This window comes from Lycium barbarum, chromosome 8 (assembly GCF_019175385.1).
Source record: "Lycium barbarum isolate Lr01 chromosome 8, ASM1917538v2, whole genome shotgun sequence".
NCBI lineage: Eukaryota > Viridiplantae > Streptophyta > Magnoliopsida > Solanales > Solanaceae > Lycium > Lycium barbarum.
Genome location: NC_083344.1, coordinates 5,109,165 through 5,120,245, shown reverse-complemented (window position 1 = coordinate 5,120,245; position 11,081 = coordinate 5,109,165). Strand labels below are relative to the sequence as shown.

At 34.4% G+C, this 11,081-nt stretch overlaps 2 protein-coding genes across 2 annotated transcripts; one reads left to right on the top strand and one right to left on the bottom strand.

Annotated features, from left to right (window-relative positions):
• Nucleotides 1-3,373: 3,373 nt before the first annotated feature.
• Nucleotides 3,374-5,176, bottom strand: LOC132606121 (uncharacterized). Its single transcript, XM_060319466.1, has 5 exons — nucleotides 4,888-5,176; nucleotides 4,606-4,751; nucleotides 4,141-4,527; nucleotides 3,683-3,814; nucleotides 3,374-3,622 (listed from the first exon to the last, which is right to left on the bottom strand). Exons 1-5 carry the CDS (start codon nucleotides 5,174-5,176, stop codon nucleotides 3,374-3,376), a joined length of 1,203 nt encoding a protein of 400 aa, XP_060175449.1.
• A 1,815-nt stretch (nucleotides 5,177-6,991) lies between these two features.
• Nucleotides 6,992-10,406, top strand: LOC132605784 (small ribosomal subunit protein eS4-like). Its single transcript, XM_060319020.1, has 5 exons — nucleotides 6,992-7,143; nucleotides 8,042-8,119; nucleotides 8,215-8,395; nucleotides 9,402-9,499; nucleotides 9,788-10,406. The coding sequence occupies exons 1-5, from the start codon at nucleotides 7,141-7,143 to the stop codon at nucleotides 10,220-10,222; spliced, it is 795 nt and encodes a 264-aa protein (XP_060175003.1). The 5' UTR covers nucleotides 6,992-7,140; the 3' UTR covers nucleotides 10,223-10,406.
• Nucleotides 10,407-11,081: the final 675 nt, after the last annotated feature.

Genomic DNA, 11,081 nt, shown 5'->3' with positions numbered 1-11,081 from the left:
TGGACAAGGTAAATGTGTGAAATAGGAATTGAACTAACATTTTAGACTCTTATTGCGAAATACAATTTATATTAATTCATTTTTTTATGTGAAGGTTGCCGATAGTGAGGCGCCGGTGCATCAAACTGATGCTGGGCTACAGTTAACGCCTGACGAAAACTTACGTCATGAGTCTACCATTCAAACATCTCCGCCGAAACATGATGATGAGTCAATTAAGGTAAAATGAGTTTGTGACGTGAAATCCATCTTTTAAATTTATGTTGTTGTGCATTGTATGCACAAAAAAGTATATGGTTGCCATGTTCCAGTCTATAATTTTAAAGTTATGTTTTCCTCGGTATTTTCTATTTTACAAACTTTTGTATTTTTATGGCGTTTCGTTTGTATTTCACTGATATACTTTTTTTTTGTATGTCTCTGTATTTCTACCCCCACAGAATCAATCTAATCCTGGCCCTATTTCTGTGTATTCAGTAATTCTCCAACCTTATATTTTTATGTTATGATTTTGTTTTAAATTTTGATTTTTTCTTATTCAAAAGGGTGTTGCACCAATGTTACATGAGGAAGTTCCGGAAATTGTAGTGACCGTCGGAAATTTAAGAGCAGATACACGTAAAGCTTCATCTGAAGAGATTAATCAGGCGGACGAAGGATCTTTCAACTCAACAGAGGTAAATTTTACATTCAATCTTATAGATCTTTTCAAGATACTGCTATACTTAACATTTATTAAATCTCTTTTTTTTTAGGGAATGGTCGCAGAGATGCTCATTGAGTTGCCTCTAGAAACTCGTGTACCAGAAGCAGGTGCGGGAATACAACCCGGGGACATCACTGATCATTCAATTTTAGAGACTCCACCCAGGTTCGATGACAACATTACTAAGTCACAATGGTTGATCCCTGACGAAATGTTACCAAGCCAAATAGGTTCGTCAGGATTCTCTGTGTTACATCAAACGGGTCACAAAGAATTTGTTATGCCAGTAATGTCTGATGATAAAGGAATACAAGAGCCAGTGATTAATGCGGAAGTTGTAATTGCTCAACCACATGTTATTCCAACTAGGATAGTCAAACCTAGTAAATACTTCAGTTCACCTTACATGACCAATTACGGCTCTGCAGAAGCTTCTGTTCAAGACCCCACACCTTCTATTTTTAAAAAGAAGCATCCATTTGTTGAAGATCCAATTAATGGCCCGCGAAATACTTCGCTTATTCAACAATACCGGAATTGGCTTGAACAGGATCTACTTCTAAGGCATGATACAAAGTAAGTTTGAACGTATTTACCTTTTTAATTTATATATTCATTCTTTCAGCAAAGTAAACTGTTTACGTTGAAAATAACTGATTGTTGTTATTTAGAAAGGGTAAGGAAAGCCGTTACAAAAAGAATAAGCAAGCTTTGGATCCAGATGACATCAATTTTGGCTTCAATTTTGGTGTGTTACGTGTTGATGACAAAAACTGGTTCTATCTCTTATCAATGAATGGCCAGTCTTGGAATGATGAGGTGCTATATTTCCCATTTCCTTTTTCCCCATATTTCTCTATATTTCCCATATTTCTCTATATTCCTTCTGTGTATTTCTCTATATTTCCTTCATTCAAACTGCATATTTCTCTGCAGAAGCTTATTTCATTTTTTTTACCAGTATCCATTAAACTTATTTCATTTTTTTAACAGCATATTGATGTCATTTTTTACTACTTGCGGAAGAAAGGCAAGTACGACAAGGATAATAGATTCAAATTCGCAACTGTTGACTGTATGTTCTTCTCCAAAATTGATGAAATTCATCGTGCATATGCTAATCCGGAGGGGACCAGTAGTGTTGCCAGTTCGAAGAACGAAATATGCGAGTACATTAACGGGCATAGGATGCTAGCTAATGTGCCATGGCATACAGTTGATTGTGTTCTCATCCCTGTCAACATCAAAGAGGAAAATCACTGGATCTTGATTGTAGTGCCATTCACTGACAGGTATTCCTTTTTTTTTTTTTTTTTTTTTTAAATTCATTAAATCTGGATATCTCCCTATATGTTCCTCGTATTTCTATCACACAAGGTCCGTATGAAATTTAATTTACCAACCTGTTAACCGAGCTGATGTAATATTCTTTTACGTGCATGCGTCTGTACATCTACAACTCATACCGAGCTGCTGGTCATGATGCTGTTGTTAGAAGAGAAATACACAAGATAGCTACCCTATTGCCACATCATCTACATTTGTCTGGATTTTACGAGAAAAAAAAGGCATCGATTGGATTAACCACCCATCATACAAGGGCAAACAACAGACTGATGACTTTCATGTCATGTATGTGAACGACTTGCCACAACAAGCCTCTGGCAGCATGTATGTCTTTCAACATCAGAGTTCCATTTTTTTTTTCAAAATTCTCAACCAATAATCATTTTTATTTTTTATTTTCAGGGATTGTGGTGTGTATGTTGCCGCATTTGCTAAATACTTTTGTTCTGGATGAGGCGTTCCATCTGAAATTGATGCAGAAACACTACGTAATAGATACGGGGCATTACTATAGGAATACAGATGACAAAAGGCTGATTTGAATGCCTTCAGTGACAATGAACTGCCGCCAAGACCAGGTAGGCCTGCCATAGATTACAACGCGGTCGACACAATAGTTGTTTATTAGTCCGCTAGGTTTTAATGTTGAATCGTTTTTCACAGTACTGTTTTGCTGACCATTTTTGTACATTTTGTTGTGTTGTTTTGTTAAGAATTGACAAATGGCAGTGTTTTTTCATCAATGACTTAACTAATTTCTTTCACGACTATTTTTTGCTTAAGTCTCCCATATTTATATTTATCATTTAATGAAAACAGCCTCTGGTGTATTTCAATATATTCCAATGTTATATACCCACTCTTCAATTCGACAAATTATTCTAGGTGAACTGGAATACTTCTGGTGTATTTCAATGTATTCCAGTTGACAAATTGCAGTGTTTTTTCATCAATGACTTATCTAATTTCTATCACGACTATTTTTTGATTCAGCTTCTCATATTTATATTTATTGTTTTAATGAAAACAGCTTTTGCGGTGTTTTTCAATGTATATACCCACTCTGCATTTTTTATGAAACAGTTTCTGATATATTTCATTGTATTCCTGTCTATATAGGCCTAATGCAACTTAATATTTCTTAAACATTTCTCTTATTTTCATTTTAACGTCCGTTAACACCGAATTGTATGCAATATTATTATGAAAATGAAGGACAAAAATTACAGAATACAACGATGAACCAAAAATTTCTTTATTTAATATTTTTGGGGATAAGTGTTTTTTTTTTAAAAAACAAAACAATTACAATCTAAACATCTACTTCTTACGTGGCTCATTAGAACAAGAACGTCTATTGTGACCAAGACGTCCACAAGTACTACAAGCATTCCTACGTTTACCAATCATCGTCTCCATTAATGGTTTATCTCGCTTTTTCTTTGGCCTTCCCGGGGGTCTCTTGTATCTTGGTGGCAAAACAACTTCATCGCATATGTGTTTGGGAATATTCCACTCACTCTTGTCAGGCAGAGGATCCACAGGCACATCATACGTTTTAATCACTGTCTTTGGTTTGAATAGGTCTCAGCAATATTCATCAGGCATAAGACTTTTACTCTTCAATACAGCCCATGCATGTGGACATGTTATCTCGTCTATTTGGAACATCCGACAACTGCATGTTTTCTTTTTAAGATCAATTATGAATCGCCTTGCCTCATCATTTACGGTATACACATATTCAGTTGATGGTTCAACCTAATCAAGAAGAAATGTGTCAGACCAGAATACATTGAATATTAACAACGATAAGTAATATGAAATACATGGAAATATACAATCCAAACAGAATTACTTAAGTACCTTCTAAAATATACAGAAATATATTGAAATATATGTAGGCAGACTTCAACAAGATAAACAGTAACATACCGTCATGGAAATATACAATCCAAATAGAATTACTTAATATGAATACATGGAAATATACAATCCAAACAGAATTACTTAAGTACCTTCTAAAATATGCTGAAATATATTGAAATATATGTAGGCAGACTTCAACAAAATAAAAAGTAACATACCGTCATACGTAGAGATTTACATTCGTTTATTGATAATAATTGTTGGAATGCTTTCCCAAGTGTTGTGAATGTGTATGTACCGTTCCTCCTATTAGTGCAATTCCATCTCCCAAACATCTTCCTCACTTCTTCAAGAAAATCGAAAACAGGCAACTCTCTTGCTGCTACCAATTTTCCATTAATACATTCGGCTATATTTGAGGTCATTGTCCATCCTTTGTTAACGGGTGAATACAGTCGAGCCCACTTTTCCCTTCCAGCATCCTCCAAGTACTCTTTTACCCGAAAATCAACCTTCTCAATCTTCTCCATCAGCTTATCAAACTCAGCTTGTGTGTGTGCTTTTGCAAGTGCATAGAATACAGGACTCAATACTTCACCATTCGACTTGTATTTCGTGGTCACATTTTTTCATAAATGCCATATGCACGCCAAATGTGGCACAGTTGGATACACTCTACTCACCGCCTTAATGATGCTCTCATGTCTGTCTGATACAACACACATGTTATCCCTATTCCAATAAGCTTGTTTGAACTGTTCAAAGAGCCAGGTCCAAGACTTATCGTTCTCTGAATCTATCACACCATATGCCAATGGTAGAATATTACCTGCACATATATGTTTTGTGTATTATTACAGTGAAATATAGCATAAAGCATATTGGAAATACATTGGAAATAGAATGAAATACAACGAAATATACCAAAAGCAGAAAAAAATGTATTTAAACATTTTGGCATCTACCTGCACCATCCAACGTGCTGGCTGATACAAAAGTACCGTTATATGTAGTTTTAAGGTGGGAACCATCTACTACAACTATTGGTCTACAACACTCGAAGCCTTTTATGAATGCTTTAAGTGCTATAAACAAATACAAGAACTCGTTTTGTTGTGATTTGTGCATTCTCACATGTGATCCAGGGTATGTTTTATCCAATATGTACACATATCCCGGTAACTTCTTGTATGATTCTATTGGTTCCCCTCTTATTTCATTCATTGCCTTTTCTCTAGCCCTCCAGGCCGTCATTTAAGAAACATCAATGCCATACTCATTTTTTACGTCGTCTACTATATCACCAGGTGTATATTTCCTCTTGTGAGTTGCTATTTTTGGCTTAACAACTGACGCACCAATCAACCAACTTGTTGCTTGCCTTTGGGAATACATTTTGTCCTTCAATGGACACGTATGTTCGTCATGAAAAGATCTCACTCTGAACATTTTAGAGTTCGCAATACTTGAAGCTCTGAATTTCCAATGACAATCAGTTGAACAGCATACCAGAGTGTAACTACATAAACCAATACAAAAAAAGAACAGTCAGATTGAAGTTTCAAACACATACAAGATCTTAAATACATTGTCTATATATACTGAAATGGTTACATAATGTAATTAAATAATTCAAACAGTGCGTATTTCAATGTATTTAATTAAATCCAACTGAAATATAATGGCAATACAACAGTTTACGTCACTGTATTTCAATGCATTTCTTAGTATATTTCAATATATTTCATAGTATATTTCAATGTATTTCATATTTTTTTGTGACTAACATACCTTATGACATTCGACCTCTCTGTCCTGAAATTGAATCTTTTGCGAATTGCATAATTCGCCATAACATTCTTTAGAGTGTCCTTATCTTTGTAGATTTGATCAACAAAAACATCCTTATGTTCCTTGTTCGAAATTATCAAGTCATCGTTGTTTTCAAATAAAACAACAGCCTTAGCACAATCCGACGCATCCAAATCATTTGAATCAACTACGTCCATAGCATACATATAATCATTAAATTCAAGTTGAAACATATCGTCTCCAACTGCAGATTCGCCGGACACAAAATTCTCAAGATCATTATCAGTTATGCTAACGCACAACGGATATGCTTCAAATCCCCTGTTTTCTCTCTTAAGCTCAACATACACCCTTACTCCCATATTGTTGCGTATTTCCATTGGCATATTGTCTCCTTCAACAGCATATTTTATTGATATCGTTTTCCTGCTAATATCAACACCTAACTAAATTGCTATAGTTTCAACCAAATCACCGTATGAACAATAATCTTTGAAGACAACTGCGTCTAGTTTGTAATTAACAAAGCAATTCTGTTCATTCCAAAAACCGGAGTGTTTGATCACTGTTGTCATGCTTGACATGTTTCGTTTTGATAATTCATCAAAACAAGAAGAACAGTGACTGCATTGGAAAAAAAAATCATCGTTCCAATCACAGAAAATTGAATAAAAAAACAATCACACAAATCATTGAAAATTTGAAACATACCTTTTGTAGAATTTGAAGTACAAATCTGATCTTCACTAAAATTCCATATATACACTCGTTCGTATCTTATTGAGTGTATTTCAACTTGATTTTGAAGAATTCGAATGTAGAAAACAGAGCTCAAAGAGATTCTTTTGTAGTTGGGATTTTTTAGATCTTCAGTATTTTTTTGAATTCAAAAAGTTTTGATTGTGATAAAAGTGGAGAGAGATACGTAATCTGTTATGGAAGAACATTCATTACGCGTGAATAATGGGAAGATTTAAACTGAATCCCTGAATTTAAAAAAAAAAACTCTTTTCCATAACTACGGCCTAATTTTACTCACCAATGTCGGACGTTCCATGTATTTCACTATATTTCAAAAAAATGAAATACACGCGTTTTAACTAAAAAACCAGCTACGCTTAGTAAATAATAATTTTATAGCTATTTCTTGTTACAAGCTACTAAAAGGTAGCTATTTATTATCAAAATGGTCAATTGGCCAATTGGAGGCCAAATTTGTTATCAAAATGGTCAATTGGTTGGAGGCCCATATTAGTAAAACCCACTAAAAGGTCAGCCCAACTTTAGCCAGAGCCCAAATCTTACAAAGGTTAACTACTTAAAGAAAAAACTAGGGTTTAAGTTGTTCTCTCAGTCTTCTTCTTCTTCAAAACGTAAGCAGCAAAAAATACACAAACACTAACAAAATGGTTCGTTCTTCTATACCCCATTTCTTCACTTACTAATTTTTTTTATAGACCTAAATAAGTATGTAGAAACATATTTTAATTACTGGGTCTACTGAAAAATCAAAACTTTGTTATCAAGAATAATTTGTCATTCTTTTTAGTACATTTTCTTTTTCATGTGTTATATATAGTGAAAATGTACTTATCTAATATTTTGCTAGTGAAACTTTAGTTCTTGTGTTGTAAAAATTCCTGCCTGTAGTTTTTCTGTAGAGATAAATGGTATTTGGATAACCCATTCGATGGGTCTGATACTATTACTGCCCCTTAGGGGTTGTTTGGTTTGAGTTGTAAGCCAAGTTAATGTTGGTATATAAATCGTTATTGCTTTATTCTGTTATTAAAATCCGCGTAAGTATGCTGATTTTACGACCGGAAATGAAACATCGTATATCTAATACGAGAATAAGTTATACGTAAATTTATGTATTATTTTGTACGGGATAGAAGGTAAAATTAGTACTATGTGTATTAGCAATACGTGGAAAAGAGAATCTAAAGATGAAAATGGCCTTATTATAGTTTATCCCTAAAAAAAAATAATTCCTATGTTATAATCAATGTACAATCCTTGTATTATTTATTCTCCGCATAACGTTCTCCATATTTATTCTCTGGTCAAACAATTCATGTATTGCAATCCCCGTAGAACTTGTACATTAAACCAAATTGCCGCAGTCATAGTATTAGTATTGAAGTCTACTAATCTTGTTTATGGAAGAGTATATTCTATGTTGAGAGAATTTTGCTATCCCTCATGTTTATTGATCTTTACGGTTCTGTGTTATACATCATATTGCATACTTGGCGGATCAATTGGGGTTTAATTATATTGATACCTGGTTTACAATTTGTACAGGCTAGAGGTTTGAAGAAGCATCTGAAGAGGCTCAATGCCCCAAAGCATTGGATGCTTGATAAGCTTGGCGGAGCATTTGTAAGTGAGATGTCTTTTTTCATAGTCTTTTCTATGTAGTTCTAGAAGATTTGGATATGCTTTTGGCTAAAAAAATTCAATTGTTTCCTGTATAGGCTCCCAAGCCTTCCTCTGGCCCACACAAATCAAGGGAGTGCTTACCGTTGGCCCTTATCTTGCGAAACAGGCTGAAGTATGCTCTCACATACCGTGAGGTGATCGCAATTCTAATGCAACGACAAATTTCGGTTGATGGGAAAGTTCGGACAGACAAGACATATCCAGCTGGTTTCATGGGTAAATGCACTTTATCTAAATTGACTGTTTTCTGGTATATTGTCTAATGCTCCTTCATCCCATCTTGTATGATGGTATTTGGTGTTTATGTACTTAAAACATCCGCCTTATATATTACTCCCTTTTGTCCATATTAAGTAGTGTTTTTACCTTTTCTTTTTGGTCCAAAATAAGTAGTATTTCACATAATCAAGAAGGTACTCCCTCCGGATCAAAAAAAGAGTCAGCTTAGCCTTTTTTTCTTGGATAAAAAAAGAGTCCACTTAGCAAATCAAGAAACCTTGTTTTTCCATATTTGTCCCTATTAAGTGTTTTATGATCAAATCCCAATGCCTATTTAATCAGGGGTAGTTTAGTCCAATTACCTATTTTTATCTAGGAGTTAGTATTTTCTTAAGGGGTGTGCAAATGGCTATGTGGACTCTTTTTTTGATCTGGAGGGTGCAAATGGTTAAGTGGATTCTTTTTTTGATCCGGAGGGAGTATTAATTATTTCCTTCCAAATTCACCCGTATTCAAATAAATGGTTTTTATGTAACCAAGAAACTGTATTAAATAGATACTATTTTATTAAGGGTAAGTTAATAATAACACTTCTTACTTTCTTGTAGTCATTAGATTTCTCAAGGGGTGTGCGCAAGCTAAAGGCACCACTTAATATGAAGTGGAGGGAGTAGATATACTCTAAGTATACTTGAAAAGAATATTAAAGTGATGGTTGAAAAGTTAGTTTGATAGATAAAACATCATATATTAGTGTAAATTCTTAGAATAATTTAATGAATTTGAATTCTTAAAGTTGAGCTGAAAGATAATGGTGTCAAACATTTTCCATCCTAAAATAAAAAGTTTGTCAGATAAATTGGAACTTTTGAATACTATGGATAGGTTGTCCGTTCGTCAACAAAAGTTTTTTGTTCAATAACCAAATTGTATTTTCCCTTTCTTTTGGCTGTAAGGGTTGTTTTGCTCCTTGACAATGATAATTCTAATTTTCTATATACAGATGTCGTTTCAATTCCGAAGACGAATGAGAACTTCCGTCTCCTTTATGACACCAAGGGCCGATTCCGTCTTCACTCAATCAGGGATGAGGAATCCAAGGTAAGATTAATGTTATAGTTTTTTGCATTTGTCAGGAATTTCTGTGTTAGATTCATTTTCTGCCCATGTAAAGTTTAGGTTTATTTTTCATTCTTGACCAGTCCGCCAAATTTAACTACGGCATTAGCTAAAACATGCAAAACTTATGCACTGATTATGTGTATAATATGTATATCTTGAGTATATAATATATATATTATATGCTTATTTATACTTAATATACATAGCCTATACATTTGCTGGCTATCGGTCCAAAAATGTAATTAACCTTTTTTCTCCTTTTGGCAGTTTAAGCTTTGCAAGGTCCGCTCTGTGGCTTTTGGTCAGAAGGGGATTCCGTACCTTAACACTTATGATGGAAGAACAATCCGCTATCCTGATCCTCTCATCAAGGCCAACTATACCATAAAGCTGGACTTGGAATCTAACAAGATTGTTGATTTCATCAAGTTTGATGTTGGGAATGTTGTGATGGTCACCGGAGGTAGAAACAGGGGTCGTGTTGGTGTTCTTAAGAACAGGGAGAAGCATAAGGGTAGCTTTGAGACTGTCCATATTCAGGATGCGCTTGGTCATGAATTTGCTACCCGTTTGGGTAATGTGTTCACACTTGGCAAGGGTACTAAGCCGTGGGTATCACTACCTAAGGGTAAAGGTATTAAGTTGTCCATCATCGAGGAGGCACGTAAGAGGTTGGCTGCTCAATCCGCCACCACTGCTTAGCTGTCTCGGATTCCGTGCTGTTGGAGTGTGGTTAAAGTTTTAAGTTTTGTAGTTTGGAGTCTATATGTTTCGCTTTTGCTTAGTAATCCCTATTTTGTTCTGCAAACAGCTTTTTGAATATTTATGTTCTTGGTACTAGTAGGCAGCATTTTGATGAGAGAATGATTGTCTTTTGTGGATCAAATGTTGTTCTTTTGGTTACTCGTTTCTCAGTTTGCTTTAACCATCTAATAGTAGTTAAGATACAACCTATTTGGCCAAGCTCTCCGTGAAGCTAAAAATGTTTTTTTCTTTCAAAAAGTATTACTATTTTTTATATTAATGTGTTTGGCGAAGCTTTTGTTGAAAAGTAAGTGTTTTTGAGTTGTAGTAAAATATGTTTTGCACTTTTGTCAGTCGGTTTCTGCTTCTAACTACCTTAAATTAGGTTGGATAAACTTGGAACCCGTTTGGATTGACTTATCAGTTGTTTATAAGCTATTTTCAGTTTTTTTGAGTGTTTGATTAGCTAGCTTAAAGTCATTTTGTGCTTAAAATAAGCTCAAAAAAATAATTGGGCTCATTTGATTTAGCTTATCTAAAACAGTTTATAAGTTGAAAACAACTTATAAGTTAAAAAAAATACGCGAGACTACCCAATTTATTTTATTTAGCTTATAAGCTGTTTGCAGCTTATAGACATAAGCCCATCCAAACAGGCTCTTGATTGACATTTTTTATGTTGTGGTTAGTTGTTTCTTTTTACATTGTTTGGGTGAAATATCAACATGACTCAAAGTATTGGCGTGAAGGATTTCGCTCAAATTTATTCTGGGACTTGATAGAGTTATACATCATGTCATTTGTTACGATGTCGATC